The sequence below is a fragment of the Nilaparvata lugens genome, chromosome 2 (genome assembly GCF_014356525.2).
Source record: "Nilaparvata lugens isolate BPH chromosome 2, ASM1435652v1, whole genome shotgun sequence".
Lineage (NCBI taxonomy): Eukaryota > Metazoa > Arthropoda > Insecta > Hemiptera > Delphacidae > Nilaparvata > Nilaparvata lugens.
In genome coordinates, this window is record NC_052505.1 from 44,380,079 (window position 1) to 44,400,942 (window position 20,864).

General features: G+C 35.2%; 1 protein-coding gene across 5 annotated transcripts in view; it reads left to right on the forward strand.

Moving 5' to 3' along the window:
- The window catches only part of LOC111048868 (very low-density lipoprotein receptor), a 351,720-nt gene that overhangs the window by 96,952 nt on the left and 233,904 nt on the right, over window positions 1–20,864 (forward strand). For 2 of the 5 annotated variants that reach the window (XM_039421293.1, XM_039421295.1), the window contains exon 3: window positions 15,642–15,683. The exons of 2 other annotated variants lie outside the window; for them this stretch is intronic. In XM_039421293.1, the coding sequence (XP_039277227.1) occupies window positions 15,642–15,683 (42 nt within the window). The remainder of the gene's footprint in view (window positions 1–15,641; window positions 15,684–20,864) is intronic. One more of the 5 variants, XM_039421294.1, reaches the window with a different exon arrangement.

The following is a 20,864-nucleotide window of genomic DNA, read 5'->3' on the forward strand; positions in this document are numbered from 1 at the left end:
GGTCATAGCGTGCAATGTGTGGGGCGTTTTGTTTGGTTTTGGGCTTCGAGTTGGCCTTCTATTTGAGACTGGTGTTTATCCAATGACGGCAGCGGGGAGAAGCAGCTCGTTATAAGCGTGCTTGTCTAGCACACCTCTCCGGCAACCGCCTCCGTCACCGCCGACCGCCGCCAACAATGCGCTTGCCAGAAGCACACGTGCGTCTGCCTGCCTGCATCCAGTGGCCCGATCTAACTAACTGCCAATCTCCTACGCAAACAAATTACTGTATTCTCTTTGTGCATTCCCAAACATTCACCCCGTTCCCTAGTCTCGGTCTGCACCAATTGCTACTATACCCAACAATAGTAACGATTCCGTTGCGTAATCCATTCTAGAGAGTGATAATCTACTCAACTGGAGTGAATAATAATAATAGAAATTGATGAGAAACAGGAGGGTGGCCGGCTATTGGATTGATTGGAGGGTTTTTAGGTAAGAGCATTCATCGAAATATTCAATTATATGAATATAGAAAGATTTTACTCTAAAATGATCGAAGCAACGTAGTGATTTGAAAAAAATGTCCATAATTGACCGAGTGAAGTGAGGTCTAAGATTCAAGTCGACGGTTTTGCATTTCTCTCTATGTTTATATTTTATGTTCCGCATTCACAGCAAAACGCAGCAATAGATTTTCATGAAATTTGACATTGAAAATGAAAAAAATTAAACAGTGAAAATGAGTTAAAGAATGAGGAATGACTCTGGAAACTTTTTGTTTTAGATCTTTCATAGATTCAACTTATTGTCATTAACTCCTTGTTCGATTCAATTAATCAAAAGAAATCGTGATTTCTTATGAGAGTATAAATAACTATGCATCGGTTTATCTTTTCAATGGGATGGAGAAAATCTCATTTTTCAAGTTCGAGTCAGTTCGATATCAATTATAAAATTAGTGATATTTGTAAATGTAAACTGTGCATTAGAACTGGCATGGTCGAAATCCATTAGCACACTTGAGTATACAGAAAGTGAAATAAACATTTCTCAGTTATATCTGTACAATCCACTTTGAGCAAGGCACTTCAAACAAATAATCAACACTTTCAGCATATAGCAATTGCTATAATTTCAAGGTTCTCCACATTTAGTCTCATTTATTCGTTTTACAGATTGCTCTTGATTTTCTTTTTTGCATTTGACCCAGTTCTCGAAAGCTCGTTGCATAGATCATGTTTATTATTTACAATCAATCAATAAACACACTTTTTGATTTTTGAAAACACTAGCAAACAGTGTCACTTGTTTTACAGATCCTTTGAAAACGAAGCTTTTAAATTGTTTTATTTTTTCTCTGCTCCAGGTGAGAATCTACTGCGATTCATTACAACCCTTATAATAACCACATCCAGAGCAATTGGTCAGTGATGAAATGATTATAGTATCTCTGTAGAAATTCTCCCATTGTTTAGTTGTGTTGGTTTAGAGATAATCTATTTTAATTGAAGAGAAAGAACCCAAAACTCTACAATATTGATAGAGTTAGTGACTGAGCACATAAAATGAAGTAAAGTAATCACAATAACATGAACTTCGTTCATTTTGGGGAAGAAAAGTAAATGTCACGAGATGACCTTACACTTTGTACTCAACCCTCTTTTTATAAAAAACTCTCTCTAGATGTCAAAGGCCTGAAGCTCCATGTTGTATCGTCAATTACCATTTTTATTCGTCTCTCTTCAGAAAGTATGGAGAAATCGGAATTGAAGAACAAATTTATTCAAGCTTTTTCCCAGAACTCACAAACAATATTTTTCAGGAATGTACAGGCTTCTCAGTCGTCTTTTTTCGAGGTATTGGATGACAGGCTTATCTCCATCTCCGTCGTTTGTATACTCTGTATATTAATTCAAAGTTTTATTGCAAGCAATTTCAAACAATTATATTTATTCTAAAAAAAACTCTGTATACAAACGTATTTCACATCAAATCTCACACAGATGCATCAAGTTAATGACATTGTATTATAAGGGTTCAATGTAGTCTCCATTTGAGGCTCGGACGACATCTACAGGAAAGTAAGGTACTTATACCATGGTTTGTGAAAATGCACAAAAAACTCATAATTCATATAGGCAAATCTCGTTCAAGCTCCACGGTTTTTTGATGGGTTAAAGTTCCTCATATTATACGAACATTATGTCGATTGACTTTACCGCTTACATGAAACGTTGACTCAACGCTATGAACGAGATTCGCCTGAAGTGAACGTTTTCTGGTGATGCTTCTGTTCTGTGAGTATTTGATGTGAAATTGGACATTGATTTTGAAACACTCTGTATATTCAGAATAATATCTGAAATAATTGAAATCTGTCGATAGTTGAAATCCTCTAAAAATCTATTGAGAAAGATCTTTGTATGTTGTTGTTGTTATTCCATCAAATTTATACAATCGAAAATCGAAGTAAATAATAGATTATTCGTTTTGTTGAAATATTTTGTTTAATTGATTATTCAACATAGCGAAGAAAAAATAGAATTTCCCTTCCTTATCATGTTCTTAACATATTGATTGAAGTCGTGAACTAAGTATCCGTCACGTTCATCATTAAGGCTGTCAAAGGCTAAAAATAAACTTTCTACTCGTGATATTTTTCAATTTGTATACCATCAAGCTATTAAAATGAAAAAGTTTTCTCAGGAAAACATTTTTTTTCTGATCATTACTTTTTGAGATATGAGCGCCTAAAGTTTCAATTTTTGGGACAAAACATTTCAAATTCGGTAAGAGATAAATCCATGACATTCGAAGGATAGATTCTTCATGGTATTGTTGATCTAGTAGAACAAAAATTTTCTGAAAATATCAATTTTCAAGATAGTGATTCAAATTACTAAAAATAACCAAGAATAACTTTTAGTTGAGTTATTTTTGGTAAATTGAATAACGTTTTCAAAAATTGATATTTTTAGAGAATTTTTGTTTTACTAGATCAACAATACCATGAAGAATCATCCATCCTCAAAATCTCATGGATTTATATCTTACCGAATTTGAAATATTGTCCCAAAAATTCAAACTTCAGGCGCTCATATCTCAAAAAGTAATGATTGGAAAATTTTTTTTCCTGAGAAAACTTTTTTATTTTGATAGCTTGATGATATACAAAATCGAAAAACTTTGAAAAATATCACCAGTAGAAAGTTTATTTTTAGCCTTTGCACAGCCTTAATACCCATCAACTGCGATGTGATTACTTCTGACATTCAAATGAAACAAAACTTTTTTGAGCTAATGAATTTCACATTATTAATGTATTTTTTTATACATATTTTTATTTTGGTTCATGCAGTAGGATGACTTTCCAAACCGATTATCCAAGTTATTGATAATTTTATGGACTACTGCCAGAAACGTAAACTGTGAAGTTTAGAGAGAAGAGAACACTGCATCATGTTGATGGCTGAAAGGTGTTTCCAACTTGATCCATTTACTTGAGACGGTACATGTTAGCAACGGTTAAACTAATACATGAATATTATTGCTCTCCTGGGGAAACGGTTGAGGTTAAAACTTGTTAATCTCTGCATCGTGATTTTACTTTCTACCTCATCACTTCTAAATCAAATTCAAAACTCATCTCAAGGTAATTAACGCTCAGCCAATATTTAAATTGCATGCGATCCCCTCTCAGCACACATGCGTTGGCCAAGAGTTTTACACAATTAATTATCATCAGGTTCAAAATGCGGCCAACATACGCTCTAGGAGTTATTGGAATAGGCTGTCCTCAGTCTCGTTATCACACCGCATTGAAGTTGTATTACCTGATTGCAGGATATTCAATTATTACGCGTAAATTTCAATTTGATGTCAGTGTAGAGAAGTTATTTTATCACCCATTATTCACAGCTTCTACTGGTAGTGTATGCTCAAATCGAACCATTCATGCTAATACAATACATGATATGAACTGGTCTAGGCTAACATGAATTGCTATGACGATTTCCATTCAACAAATGCGAATAATATCAAAAAGTTTTAATTGTTTTAAATTCAACTTTTCCAATAAAATTAAGTATCGATGGAGATTTAACCTAAACTAAACTATTCGTGGATAGTGAGTATATGTACTCATTAATCTCAAAACATTTTTATTTTCATTTTTCTTATTGCGGATGATGCCCACATAAGCTTTTCGCTTTGTGCGCGATTAATGGAAGTTGAAAGGGTTCTTTGATGAGATGATTAAACGTCCATGCCTACCGGCTGCATTCAAACCTATGACCAGGTTGCGCTAGCAAACAGAAGAATGTCTCGGTTATCTTGGCCGGTCAAAGTCGGTATCCTTTTTGTTAAAGGAATCATGGGAAAAGATGCAGGATGTGTTTATGTTGGGTTTTCTTAGGACCGATAATCTGTCTATTTCTGATAGGAATATGAAATTAGAAGAGACATTAATTAGAAAGAAAATGAAATGTGATTAGAAAAACACTTAGAAGAATAGAGGATGATGCTCTTTTACAGAGTGAGTCAAATGTATGGGAACCCTTCAATAAATTGGAGACTGTTGTAGATATAATACTGTAACTTCCAGGATAACTTATTGGTCGAATACTCTACCTTTTGACGTACAACTAAATTTCAACCCCTCATTAGCGGTTGACTTGGGGGTTGTAACTAGAATATTTTGTATGTAAACACCCATTGTGTGATACATCATTTTAAAGGCCTTCGCAAAACTAGAAAGATGACATCAATAAAAATGCTCTATGATTCTTTTATCCAAAATTGTGGATGATTAAAATTTATCAATAATTATTACTTTAAAAACTCAAACTTCAATAAGCTGCCATTTTTTATACAAGTATCATAGAACATTTTTGTCGATGCCATTTTTCTTGTTTCAAAAAGACCTTTAAAATGATGTACCACACAATGGATTTTTACATTTAAAATATTCGAGTTACAACCCCTATGTTACCCCCTCATGAGGGGTTGAAATTCAGTTGTACGTCAAAAGGTAGAGTATTTGAGCAATAACTTATCCTGAAAGTTACAGTATTATGTCTACAACAGGCCCCAATTTATTGAAGGGTTCTCATACATATGAGTCACTCTGTATAATTTATTATCCATGTGGAAATATGATATTAGAATTACGCATTAATCTTGATACCTGAAACCATTATTGATATTCTCGCTATGAACAGAGCTGTCGGTCGTTTTTAACTCAAACTTCATCACTTACTTCTTCTTTCCACAGCATAACTCCTGGCTGCCTAAATTTTACTGTTGAAATATTCATGAAAAACATCTCTTAGTAACTCACAAGAAATAAATTGAAGAGCACTAATTAATCGTAATTTGAAGGGATGGGGTGTGAATAAATTTCATAGAGTGAATGCGGAAGTGGAAACCATCTCAATTCAATGTGCGTGATTCCGTGATTCTTTGAGCGAGAGAGCTTGAAAAGAGGATTATTTCTTTGAGAAATATGATCATCACTTGACTTTGAGAGCATTTCAAGGTAGTGATCATTATGACGCCAGAAACATAACCCTTGAATGGTCATTACGAAGGGAGAAACGCATTTCCGGGATGTTAACTGTTTACAAGAAAAACTGGCCATTACATGCAGGCAGTACGGTAGCAGCAGCCACTCGCACTCCAGTTTATTTAACCTTAGATAGGGAAGCCTTATCTGGTAAGGGTTGGTTTTTAGCTGGGATTTTGTTGGGAGAGGATGAGTTGAACGTCTCAGGTCAGAGCAGAGGGCCTGCAATATCCTCACCCTTATTAATTGGATCGCGTGCTCAGACCCACTTGCAGTTAGGGAAGGATGTACTCCCTCCGTAGAAACGATTCCAGCCTACTTAGTTACCACCCCTTGGCAAGGAACAACTTGTTACCAGATATCTCTGTTACATTTCCTTCTCTTTTCATTCCACTAGCGATGTACAGATACAGTGCAGCGGCCACATAAATTAAATTTCCAGCTAGAGAGAATACCCTTGATCAGTTTCAGCTCTTGCCGGCACTAAAAGGACTTCAAAGAGACGCCATGTCCAAATTTCTTCCTGATACCTCATCACTTAACTAGAACTAGTTACAAAGTTACAAGTTTACCACTTACTTATTCACGTTTCCCAGTACTGAATCTCAAATTGAAATCCAAGCTTTGAGGAGAATTTCATGTTATAAAGTAACGGAACCTGGAATGACTCCGCCATCATTTCGACAACCACTGAATAATTAGGTTACTCTTAATTGACACACGCCCTTGCCAAAAGAGTATTTCGCCTTTCCCATTTAACAAATTATTGGAAATTCAATTTCATAGAAATTAATATTCACACTAAATGGTCTTTTATCTCTTTCAAATTCAGTAGCTGTCCACAGTATTAATTTCCCTTACTACAGTAATTATTATTCACTGTACTCATTCTTCCATTCCCCTCAGAAAAAATATATCTTATGATTCTTCACTTTGGCTGCGTCTCTTTTCAAACTCGTTGCTCTTATTTCTCCCTCATTCACTCGTGCCATTTTTATTCCATTAAGCTTGTCTCATGATCCATACTTTTTAGCCCAAAATATTCTGTGTGATAATTAGAGAAGGTGAACTGATATCTCATATCGTTATTTATTCAGATTAATTGAGTAATTAATTATTGTTAACTTATTCAAATGTTTCAACCTAATGTTCATATGTTTTCCTATAGAAGTATGTCAGTTTTAGCCTTGAATTGTTTTTTTAAGGTTAAGTCTTTCTCAGTTCTTAGAGATTAAGATTTTTTTCACATTACTACCAGGGAAATATACCATTTGTTGTACCATAGGAGAAAGTGACCTTCCATACCAATAGTGAATGCCTTATTTTATGCTTCTTCCACAAATACGCGTATATCCGACCTGTTCTAATATCCAAATGAATTCACCTGCATTATGACCTAATAACCAATCACTTTATCATATAAAATTGCAGTTAATTTGGTCTGTAAAGTTTCATCCTAAAAATTACTAGAGGTAACAATGTAAGATTGAATACAATTCACTATCTATTCTATGAACCCAATCAACTGTTTCTTTCAAATATTCTAAGAAACATGATTTTATAGCGTCTTCGACTCTATTATTACTACACGAACAGAATAACACGCATTATTGGATCAATCCATTTCATGGTAGGTGGTTAAACATGCAAGCCACAAGCACTGGGCCTAATGTTTAGCCTGGCTGCGATGATTCTCATGGGAATGGATTAATAGCCGATTAGTGCAACCAACCCCCAGGACTCGAATCGCCGCACGGTTAATTACCCCCTCAGAAACACCGGCCTCAATGGCTCTTCAAGATCACATTCCCCACACACCAACCACCAAGATCTGCATCTATAAAGATATTTGCCCGTCACAAGAAATAGCTTTGCGGTCTAGCAATCCTCGACTTTGGCTTTCTACTAAGAAATCAATGGTGCAATTATTTTCTGCAGTAACTCAACTAAAAATACAATAACTTTCGAATGTGATGTCATTTTTGATAGGCTAGTGCTAGAAATTTAGAAATATTCAAATAATTTGTTCGATTTATGGATCTTGATTTACTCCTTCCCCCACAAAATAGATGAAAGCGTAATCTTTCCCATATTACTCCTGATAACTAATACCCAAGCTAACTAACTTGCAAGCAGAGAAATAATTTTTTTTTCGTCCCAATTAACTCCTAAAAATCTGGTTTTACTCACATCCCAATCAAAATATAAGTTGCACAACAACCAAATTTCTCGAAAAACAATCTAATATGATTGATAATTGAATAGATAATTATTCTCATTAAGGAATAAAATTCAAATTGCTTTCCTGAAAATAATAGGACCCCGTCCTAACGACTCTAGAATCCCCTATTCCGAACATTAACAATGTTACCTGTATTCAATTCACACATATCCAGATGAAAGAGGTTGTATAGTTCCAGCCTGGGGTATCCTAATCTATTTTTATGAATGCTAGGATCAAGAGAACTGTCTCTTTTAGTCATCATTCTCAAAGCAGATGGATACATGGCTGAAATTTTAATTCTATTCTGTGGGAACAGGCCTGAACATTGCATTGTGCCATGTCAGTGTTATGAATGGAGCCGAATATCACTAAACAGCATCTGTGCAAAAAAAGGTGGAGTCGTCAGTGCCATTTATTAAATTTGAAAAAGCGGCTACCTACCTATTCTGACGTGTGACAATAAAGCTAGAAGAATAACGCATTGTAATATTTTCTCCGTCATTTCCAAATGGAAGGCGTACCGCTGTTCAGCCGTACCCCAACTATATCCCTATCCCTGTCCTTATCCCTATCCCTGTCCCTATCCTTGTCCAAGCCAGTCGGAAGTGAACACGACATTTCCAAGTTATGAATTTTTTGTTTCCGGTGTTTAGTCTGCAGCAAGAAAAGCTGGTAGTATTCCGGAACGTGCAAGCGAGCAAATCTTCTGCATTATTCCAGCATTTGAATTCTTTGTAAGAATTTGCATTTCCCAACGAATACATATTGTCTTGAATGCATTCTTATAAAGGGTAATTCATATACTATATTATTCCATATGTTTTCTCTTTCATTCATCTTATTTTGCATGTTCAGTGATATTCACGGTTCACAAGTATTGGGAAGAATGATGAGTGCTTATCTTCAATTACAATAACAGAAAATTTATCTTCATTTCCTATTTAATCTTCACCGAATATTTTGGGCCATATTCACGTATAGTCTCCAGCAACTTATAGTCTTGATCTAATAGAAATGCGTGAAATATTACCCATGTGACAAAATGTAGTAATATAAAGACTATTGTGTAATTATACTGTGAGATTTCTATTCTATTCCTCTATAATGTGTATCAAATTCAATGATATTAAATTTTATAAAATTCTCCACAATTTACATGAATCTGTGATTTTTTTAGAGGACTCGCCATATTATTTTGTAATACCTAAGCCCTTATACTGAAAATACCGTCAAAAGTAAAATATATTCACATGTCAGTGCTGAACTCTCGACTAATCAATAAGCTCTTTCTGTATTTGACTGTATTCATGCTTAGCACACTGTATCTTTATTGTATCATAACTGGCTGGTGTGTCATAAACATAAATATCTTATGAACAGAGCAGCCCCCGGGCTTACGTGAATGGCGCCTTGGGCAAATGTTCTTCTGGCGCCCCCTTATTACTATAATGTAAGAGCAAGTAAATAATCTATGTTACTTATTTCTTATGAAGTGAATAACAAGAGATAACAAGTCACGTCTTTCAAACACAAAAATAGACCTCTTAACATTCTTCAGACGATACAAAGCGGGAAATCCTCTCTCTGCAGAGCAGTTTGTGACTGCTCTGCTTAGAAAAATATTCCAACAGCTACTTCAAGATTTGAGAAAGTAAACTTCAATCCATGTTCTATAATTTATTCAAACATATGGATTCCACCAAGTTCTTCCTGTTCTCCATACATTTTGAAGTGCAGACATTCATTTTCAAATTCACTTCTTATGTCATTAGGGTAGGATGTATAGAGTTTGTTCACAGATTGTGGTATGGCCTCTTCCTGTGATACTTGAACAAGAGCAGAGAGTATGTATTTAAATTTCCATTTAAATTTTTAAAAGCTAATAGCTCATAAGATATCAGCGTTCAATTCTCACGTTTCTTCCTATTTACATTTCACATTTCTGGTCGCTTGTATTATGTATTTTTGAAAATCTTGTCTCAGATATTTTTAGTTGATATTTTGATTCTCGAAATAATTTTCATCATCTCTTATTTGCCCCCTCAAAAATTTGGTGCCCTGGGCAAATGCCCAGTCTGCTGATTTATAGCCCGGGGCCTGGAACAGTGGCATAAACATAGTCCTAAATGAATAGTCAGTAAAAACTTCATTATTTAATAAAACTTTTATTCAAATTACTGAGGAAAAGCTCAAGATATCACAAAAATTGAATAATTCCGAATCAAGTTTAAAATTCTTTCCTCATTTCTTAGTATTTTCTGATCGAATGCTGATCAAGGTACTGAACCTGATACTCTCCCTCCGTCCACATTGCAACTCGCGCTGCGCAAAACTCATTATTTTCGGGTAGCGAAGCACTTAGTAATAAGAAGTGGTGCATCTGAGGTGTGGGGGCGTTGGAAAGGGTTTCTTTGTGCACAGAGTGAATAAGCGAAGCGCGCAAATCTGTTCCTCTTCATTTGTTGAAAGTCTCACTTTTCTGGTCTCCGTTCTCCTGTTTCGCAAGGAATAGGCTCCAACTTATTCTCGGCCCGTTTGCTAACGAAAAGAGTGCAAAAACTGTTTTCTAAAGTTTTCTCGCCGCTCTCGTTTCATTTTACCGAGGCGCGATAGGAAGTTTACTTTGAAGAGGCTAATCCGATTATGCCGGCGTGGATGTTGTACTTAATCAGCCTCCGGACTAGCAGCTCTACTCAAAGGAGATGCTACACACCCATAATATACCTTGGTGTTTGGTGTTCCTTGTTGGGCAACACACATTCATATTCGTAGCATTGAACCACGTTCTGTATAATTTTAAAACATACTCAAGTACGATGCAATCCTCTCTTCGCAGAATACGGACTTCTTTTTCGAAAATCAAGTTAATGTTCTAGTTTACTTTCAATTTATCATCTCAAATACCTTTATAGGAACCCAGTGACCACCAATAAATTCACTTAGCCTGAAGATAAAATCGTACATAAGGCTACGTCACAAAGTATTATATGAAATTACAATACATAATTAAATCAATATCGGGGACCGAGCTTCGCTCTGGAGTACAAAAGCATGAAGAGTTTATTACGAAAGAAGAATTTATAATAACATTCATACAGAAATGTTCTATCTAATCACAGTAAATTGAGATTAATTCCCAGAGGAATGCAAAAATTTCCCTCACAAAGGCCCAGTTGCACAAAAGCCGGTTAAATTTTAATCATGATTAACTTCACGTGAACCAAATCAGAGAAGGCCATTTCAAAAAGATGGTTCTACTGGAATTAATCAGGATTGAAAATAACCCGGCTTTTTTGCAACCGGCACTAAGTACCTGATTGAATGATTACAAAAGTTCAACAGCTGATTCATAATTTTGACACAGTCCCACACACATGAACTCGCTCACTCACTTCCATCACCAACAGACGACGAAACAATTATTATCATCTGTTTTTCCAAGGATGAATAATAATTATCCTTTTTATGACCTTTAGCGAGTTTTACCACGAATGAGACCTAGTGTATTCGAATATTTATATTATAAACCTACTATGTTCTGAATTTCGTGAGAATCGTTAGAGCCGTTTTCGAGATCCGGTGAAATACAAACATTTAAACATATAATTACGTCACAATATATAATAAAATCGATGATAAAAAATAATTGAATACAGACAATTATGGTTCACCCATAATAAGGCCTTATATGTATATTTAACAATAGTTGATATCAATCATTCATTTAACTATTTCATACAATAGTTGATATTAATCATTCATTCTGCATACTCCAGTCCTGAATTTTTCTGAAGATCTGAGGAATATAGGCAGGGGAAGTGTACTGAAGGAGGATGGTAGAAGGTTGAAAAATGTTATCCCCACTACTGGAAAACTTAAAAGAGATTTACTGAGTCTGCACTTAGGTACGTGAAGATCTCCTCTGGTCGTACTCGGATAATTATGAATGTCACTGGCAACTGCCAATACATGTTCCCTCAATTTGATTTCTTTCAAACACCGATAAACAATTTGATTTGATTTGAATATTGGGTTTTCTGTAAATAGCGGTTTACTATGATCCAGATAATCTGCGTTAGTTATTATTCTGACTGCTTTCATCTGCAAAACTAATATTTTCTTACACTTGAGGAATGGCCCCACAATCTGCTACCATAAGACAGGATTGGATGAAAGAAGCATAATAAGCTTGTCAATCAATCAATTTATTTAGCCTGGCGATACAGTAGTACATAAGGCTACGTCACAAAATATTTTATAAAATTACGATACATTATAAAATCATAATTAGGTCAAAATACATAATAGAATCAATAATAAAAAATCCTTGAAATGAGTAAAGAGAACAATATCAATTAATAGCATTCAATAGTTCACCCATAATAGGGCTACGTTATAACATAGAGAAACAACAGCGTAACTTATGCCATTGTTTCTCTATGGTTATAATTAACTATTTCATATAATAGTTTACATCAATAATTTATTCTACCTACCCCTGTCCTGAATTCCTCTAAAGAGTAGAATGGATTTTCTATGAGTCATTTTCTTAAATATCTGAGGAATTCAGGCAGGGGAAGGGTACGGAAGGAGGCTGATAAAAGGTTGAAAATGTCCAACATAATAATCTGGCAACTCACATTTTAGTCTCCTCAATAGATATATTCCTACTTAGTTTAGAACAAATCATTTCAGAATCAGGTTCCCATAATAGTTTTGAATCTAGCATGAAACCCAATTGTTCAACTGGATCGTCTGTCTCGCTAACATTCTTTAAAGAAAATGTGATTTCCTTTGTTTTAGTTTTATTCAGAGCAAGTTTATTTATAGATAACCATTTACGAGCATTATTATGATCAAGAACTGAATTTCTTGCAATGAACTGGACGTATAAATAGTGGTTTCGCCGGCAAACATCAAAGACCTACCAGATAAACAAAGATATCGTTTATTAATACAATGAACAGTAGAGTAAATGCCCCAACTCTGAACCCTGTGGTACCCCCCTTGCTAACAGGCAGTGGAAGAGAGTCAACACCATCCCAGCTCACTATCTGTTGTTTGTCTGCAAAATAGGATTCAGTCAACCTAAGCGCATCGTCTTTAAGACCCATAATACCTTAACTTCAAAAGGAGAATATCATGTGGAATACACTCAAATGCACGCGATAAGTCGCATGATAAGTCACAGGTAGATTCCCTGATTTCAAAGCAATTTAAAATATGCTGGTCAAGGAATTTAACAGCCAACACCGTTGACTATTTTTTTTCCGAAACCGAACTGAGCTGATACCAAATGATGATGTTCTTCAAGGTAGTTATACAATTAGTGGGATGAAATGTACTCGAATATTTTGGCTAGCATAGGAATTCTAGAAATAGGCCTAGAGCTAGAAGTAATATCTCTTGCACCCTTTTTGAAAATTGGACATCCTATTGAACACACTGATTGCGACTCCTTACCGTTCTCATTGATCAGGCCTAGAATAACTTCCAATATCCATGAGGTCTAGATATACAAATTTAGTGCATTCTCTCCCAATTTGAATAAGTTTGAAAAATAATTTTGCGGTGGTCCGGAACCTATCTCAACCTATCTCAAACTGTAGGTTCACTCATCTCTTATCAGTATCATCCGTCTCATTACTCACGCACAAGTCTGGAGCTCATGTGGATCTCATTCTCAGCATAAGAAATACATGCATTTGAACATCACAATTATGAAACAATGCATATTTTATATTTTCATCAATTTATTAGATGATGAAACTTTTGCGGAGTATGCATGAATCTGCCTTTTGAGAGGGAGAAAGATGGGAGATGACGTCTGCTGAATGGTGTTGTAGCAAGAGTGAGTCCAAATCCAATTTTCCGCAAGAATAGATATTGAAGATTGATGCATTTACTTTATTCAGGCCGACCGGCCTTGCAAAGAGACTTGTGCAGACAACCTTGTCAGCGGTCTCTACAATCAAAGTCAACTGCCTTTTGAATTCAAAGGATGGTATATATCATATTCAAATAGAGAATGATAGCGTATGGCGTGGAATTGTTTGCTGTGCACTCTATTCTTTCATCTTGAATAGCCGGGTACAACGAACCCAGCGAGCCTTTCGACGTGACTAGTGTGTTCTTGGTCTCTTTGAGTGGTCTCTCCCAGCTATTTCTGCCATCTCCGGATCTTTCTCCTCCAATTCTCCACACATATCCCCCTAGTTTATGTCAATCTTTCATACCCTTTGGCTAGAAAACCTTCTATCTATCAAGTCAGGCTTGATATGCTGTTTCTATGGGACTTGTAAGATTATACATGTGCGAGACATGTGAAGCCCTTATCTAGACCATAGAGCAGATAATTCACGAAAATTCTTGAAGGATTTTAAATCCCCCATTCAAAAATATTTGAATTTCGTGAATTATGAAGATCTGCTGTCGAGCCAATGAATAGATGCAGACTATAATTATTCGTGAAAAATATAAAATATTTGCTCACTGACAAGCATGCTTTCCAATCACATTGGATTTATTGTCAACAGTGAATGCCCGTTGACAATGAATCCGATTTGGTTCGAAAAGCAAACACTAAGTAAATCTGTATATCTTCTGACAGTAAGTAAATCTATATATAGTTGATATATATAAATGGCACTGATTCAATTCCTCACTCACTCACTCTCTCATTCGTAATCAACAGAACTTAATCTATACCAATTACTTTCAAATTTGTCATGTCATGAAGTTGGCCTTCTAGGGACGCACTAAGAACGGGTTTGGAAACATTTCCACAGATACGCCTAAAATCTGCGTTTTTCAGCGTTTTCATATCTTTTTCAAGAATTTATCGTCAAGAAATGTTCAAATTAGGTACAAAAGTTCAGCTAGGGTCTAGAATTTTTGTCTTGAGAGTACTCCAGAATTATGCCAAAAATACTCTCAAGATAGGCGTTTACTACGGTTTCCTAGCGTTTTTCTGTGTTTTCTCACATCTTTCAAGAACTAATGAAGATAAAATGTTTAAATTTGGTAAAGAAATTCAGCTATGATCTAGAAAGTTTTTCTTGAGAATACTTCAAAATAACGCCAAAGATACGCCCAAAATATGCGGTTTCACAGCGTTTTTCTTGGTTTTTCTTTAAGAACTTATTGAGAATGTCTAAATTTGGTATATATTTTCTGGTAGTTTCTAGAAACTTAATATCAGAAGGGCTTCACAATTTTGCCGAAGATATGACCAAAATCAACGTTTTCCACCGTTCTCCAGCGTTGTCTCAGTCAACTGCTGATTGAATCGATCCTAAAAAAATGTTATATGACGGGAGGGAGCAGGCTTAGATGAAGAGTGCAGGCCAGCGAAGCGAGTTTGCTGTTCTCATCACTGGATGATTCAGCCAGGAGTCTCCCTGGCTAGACGGAAAAGGCGAGCGCAGCGAGCCTACCAACTACTATTTTTTTTCACAAAAAATAATATAGTATGCAAGTCGTTATTTTAGTGTAAATACTCAATGTAACATATAGCAGTTTATAATGGATACAGAAATTCAAGATTGATTATATCCATACCGAGTTTGATCATCAATACTGGAAAGGAAATTCACGACAGTTGTAAGTCGTTCCATGCATTGAATGAAAGTGTGAACAAAGGAAATTTGTTTATTTATCATTCTGTTTTAAAAATTCATTATTTATAAAAGTTATGATTTATAAATTGGTAAGATTCTGTACAATGCGGAACCTTCAAATCATTTCAACTTTCATTCATATTTCATATATTATGATTAAGATTAGTTTCCAAAGTCTTCACATCCAAGTTATATGCACTGGTTTCATTGATATTATTTTATTTTTCTCATTCCATTTGTTTTTCTTTTTTAGCAGGAATTGGAAGCTCGAAATCAATATCCTGGAATTACGTAGGCAAGTTCTCACATTTTAAGTGGTGGTTTTGGGGTTTTCTTGTACATAGGCCATTGTTGTTATTGTGTTTACCCTGCGTAGTGTCTAGATTGAATTATTGCTTTGCTTGTTGAATTGTTGAATTGTTGAATTTCTATTGCATTTGTATCAAATTCTTAGAATTCCATCCAATCAAGTTTTTGCTATCAGTATAATCGTAGCATTTCATTTTTATGCTTATGGAGTTATATCAATAAACAGGGTGTTATGAAAAAAGTTCCAATAAGTCGGAGCGTGATTCTTCACATCAAAAGAAGGAAAAAAGTTCTAGGTTCGAAAATGCTTTGTTACAAAGGGTGGTAAGTTATAAAGGGTGGAAGATTTCGTCTGAATTTCTGCGCCCCTGCTGGAAAGAAGCCCTAAAGGTCTTTGGTAGCTGTTAATTAAGATGTACAATTTAGTGTAATTTATGTAAAATGAACTGAGAAATTGAATAAAACCGTTTTCAGACCTGTAGCTATAGTAATTTTCAAGATATGTGACGAAATACGAAAAACTTGGTCCCGAAAAACAAGTTCCTTTAAGGTTTGAAGCAGATTGTACAATTTAGCGTGCTTTATGCAAAATGAACTGAGATATTGAATAAAACCGTTTCCAGACCTGTAGCTACAGTAATTTTCAAGATATGTGACGAAATAAGGTTAGAAGCAGATTTACTATGTTGAATGTACAATAAACACAAAATATTCTCTCACATAACTTGTAGAAAATTTAATTTCGAATAGAAAGATGTAGAAGTCTATAATAGACAAACGCAACCTTAAAAAATAAACCTCTTAATTACATACAAAACGCGTGAGAAATAGAGAGCTTAACAGATTTTTTTCTATTTTCATGCGTTTTTGCGTTTTGTAAAGAATTATTTGTTAAAAATAATAAAGAATTATTTTTTAAGGTTGTGTTTGTTGTGATGAATCTTTCAAATAGATCTCATGAAAAGAGAGAAAAATTGTGATTACCTTTTAAAATGAAAGAATTTGCTAAAGGAATAGTTAGCGACCGAGCGATAAAGCTTACTTATCAGTAACTGTATATTTGATAAGAGTACCGTTCTGTACTGAATATTTTTCTAGGAAAATTATTCAATAAAATTATAATTATTTTGCAAATAAAGCACAAATTATTTATGAATCGCTCACTGATTTTGAGGTTACACTTTGTTTACTATCGATCAGATGTTTTTAAAACAGTTCGAACGCAGCTGACTGATTCAAAGTATTGTCAAATGTCACGCTGGCTTCACGTAAGATATAATACCATCTCTAAAAATCAAAACTATCCATAAAGGATCAAGAATTTGATATCGTTGAAATTATTTATTATTTAAGAAATTATATTATATGTCAGGTCTTATTGTAACTAAATAGGTCATAGCATGAAATTATATTATTGATAAAACGGCAGAAATTAATTATAACAATCTCAAACCTAATAAAAATTGTATAAGAATATTAATTTATTAATGATTTAATTCAACTGAACCACATGGTAATTAAATCTCTTTGGCAGGTCTAAGCCAATCACAGTGCATAGAAATAGCACCAAGAAGGTGATCGTTTGAAAGCAACACATGTTAATCTATTATCAGACACCAACCCTGCCTTATCATTCACGCTAGCACATGTACATTGTATGAGAGGAACTATGTCCAGAAGATTAAGCAGTTTTAAGAATTACATAAATTAAATTATTATTGTAATTAAAGGAATTGTATTCTACTGCTTGCCACTGACGTCATGTTTACGTCACAAGCGTTCTACCAATGGCAAATTTTTATGCAAATTATTACATCGAGATTCTGAGAAGCAAGGTCTAGCCTAGAAGCTTAGAGAAAAGACAGCACTTCCCTTTTGAAATCCTCACCGTGCAGATCTCTTTTTATAGTTACCAAAGACCTATTTGTGAAAATTTCTTGTTCGATTTTAAATGTTCTATTTGTGAGCCGACATTTTAGGCCAATTTATTTGTTATTTGTAAATTTCTGTTTTCATCAATCGATAAATTTAAAAGTTTAAAGTAAATTATCCCTTAATTAATTCGGTGAAGGAGATATTTAAATTAAAATTCCCCACGTGCTGAAACCGAAGCCTGGATTGCCGCCGATCAAACGATTTTTGATCTAAAGAAGAAAACCACGACCGCCAAGGAATTCACGTGAGTTATAAGTTTTAAAAGGGGCCCCAATCTACGCTTCGAAAATATTTCAGTGCAGAAAAACATAAATTTTTTCTTCGTTAAATTATTGGCCACGCCGACAAGCGCTTTTAGTTATTAAGAGCCTAAAATTTATTCATATTTAATTTCTAAGAATTTGTAGTTGATTAACTATCCTCCGCTGCCTGAACCACGACCCCGAGCAACTTTAAAATATATTTTGTAATTCATTTTTTTTTCACTATTTTTTCAAAACTGTTCAATTTTATCAATTGTAAAATTCTGTTGAATCACGCATGGTATCATGCAAGCACAAGAAAATTTTTAACTATTCTATTAATGCTAAATTATTATCAACCTGTAAATCAAATTCTGAATCTGCACTGTATGATTACATATTTTATTATAATATATTTCAGTTTTGTTAATTCGCTTTCTGAGTTCGATTATTTCTTAAGCCTGTCAATTATTGTGTCTGATACGTTCTATATCATCAAGAACCGATCGAATACGATCATTGGAATAATTGAATCAAGCTGGATATTGGAACAGGTCTAAGTGGATGTAGCGAGTGGGGTCAGATCGAGATATTTATTCTTTGTCCTTACCTGCTCATACATCAGCTTTTATCTGTTACCTACCTCGACTTAGGAACGAATGCATCAATTGTACAGCAGAGGCAGCCATAGATCATATAAATTCCTACAATAGAGCTTAAAACCCGACAAGACTCTGTTCTCGAAATATATTCTGAACGATATTTGGTTCAAATACCGTATTTTAATCCTTCAGAACTTATTAGAGACGCAGTCCCGTAAATTAGCTACATCGGGATTTTTGCTCGACCTGTATGATTTTGTATGCTCATTCTTCACAGGTAATAATTTTAAGGTATCCGTATTCAGTGTTTAGCGTCCGCTACACTACTTATAAAAATTTCATCATTATACAATCTGTCATTAGAAGAATCAAGGGTGAGCGAGCGTTTAGGCCTCCCGCGATTCCGACAATTGTATGAATCTTGTAGTGAATCAATCAGTCTGGTGTTCACTCAGCGTCCACACACGCATTGCAAAATTTATAGCCTCTACACCATTGACTCAGTACAAGATTCACCCTACATGTGTGAAGCCGTTAAAAAACGCAACACATGATTTGCCAGCCCAACGTGAGGCATTTGGATACAGCACTACATGATTTGGCAAATCTCTCTGCATATGTGAGGCGAGTAAAATCACGCACCACATGATTTGGCGCCCAACAGTGATAGGCATTGAAGAGGTGGATAATCGACTACGAGGATTATTTAGTTGCTCAGTATACTATAGCGCTGACAACGGGAAAATTTGTGAAAAATTCATGGTTGTGAATTTTTTCGAATTTAATATTGACTGTTCACTGTTATATAAAATAACAAGAAGTACCATACCCAATTTTTGAACGGAAAAGAAATTTATCGATTGATGAATTTTTAGAGAAAAAATCGAACTCAGAATTTTATTATCGTGTTATTCGAAAATTGGTCATACTATAAGTCATAGGTATAAGAGATATCATAAGAAAGGTCATATTATTTGAAGAATATTAGGTCTATATTGAAACAACTTATAAATATTTACAGAAAAGAGGATTGAAGTTATTTACATTTTTAAAAATTTTTAAAGCATAAAGAGGGAAGTAAAATTAAATCACGGATATATTGCGGAATAATTCAAACAAAACACTGCCCCTTTTATATAAAATTTTGCAAAGAACACTAGCCTATATATTGAATTGCGGCAAGAAATTATAAAAGTAAGATATTTATAATAATAGTAATAATAAATTATAAGAGGCGTACCTGTATTACCGCATAAGTGTTCACTGTGTATCCTGTATGTTCTTGTCATTTTTATGTTAACGATATTGCTAACTTGACTCATTTTATCACTGAACACATTGCTAAACCACTTTTTCTGTATTTCACTCACTACGAAGCTATCACAATTTCTATTGGATTTCTTATTAATTATTTTGTATATCACAACACTTTCACATTTATTCACTGCACACTTTCGTTGCGCTATTTTTCCGCAAACTATGGCAGGAAACGACCAGGTCAATCCAAGTCTGTCGGACACCGAAGACATCTCACCCGATTGTTCGCCGCCATCCGCATCTGCCGCCGCATCCGCCGATTTCCATCCCAATGTACTGGATGATTTATCTTCGACGCAGGTGGAGGAGAGCTGCATTCTGGTGGAGGATACGTTGGTAGCCCAAGAGCCGGAGGATGAAACATCAGAAGAGCACTCAGTCGATGACGTCTCAGAAACAGGAACTCCCATTTCTCGCACCGTTGCTCGGATAAAAAACCAGCGGCTACCCGATAACCATGCACCCACTCCCGCCGTTGACTGGACCCTCATCCTGAAAGAAATAAGGAAAACCAATGAAGCAATAAATAAAACAAATGCAGAAATAAAAAACTTAATGGAAAAAGTGATCAAACAAGGAAGAATTAAAAGAAGACAACAAACAAACAAAAGAAGAATTAAAAAGGAAGTTCAAGAAGCAAAGAAGGTAAATGAACAGGGTTTGGAGAAATTGAGTCAGCGGATGGATGGAGCATTCCGTGACACAGATAAAACCATCAAAAAATTAGCTGAGTGTCTGGATAAATCAATTTTAGAAACAAATAACCGATTGGATAGGATATCTGAAGATATGCATATGGGAAAAATCAGCGTCGAAGTCAGCATTAAGAAACATATACATGTGGAGAAGGATACAATAAAGGTGGTTAAAGTCAAACAAGCAAGCGAACATAACACATGTATGGAAAACCAACCCACCGAGAATGTCAGGATTGGAGTCGCGCCGCACCCCGCCGAATGCCGAGAGGAACCAGCCGACATCACCCGCCAGGCCGAGGACGACATCCATCAGGTAGAGGGACAGCCCGTACCACCGCGCGCCGCACACCAGGAGTCCAAGGACGTTGCCCGC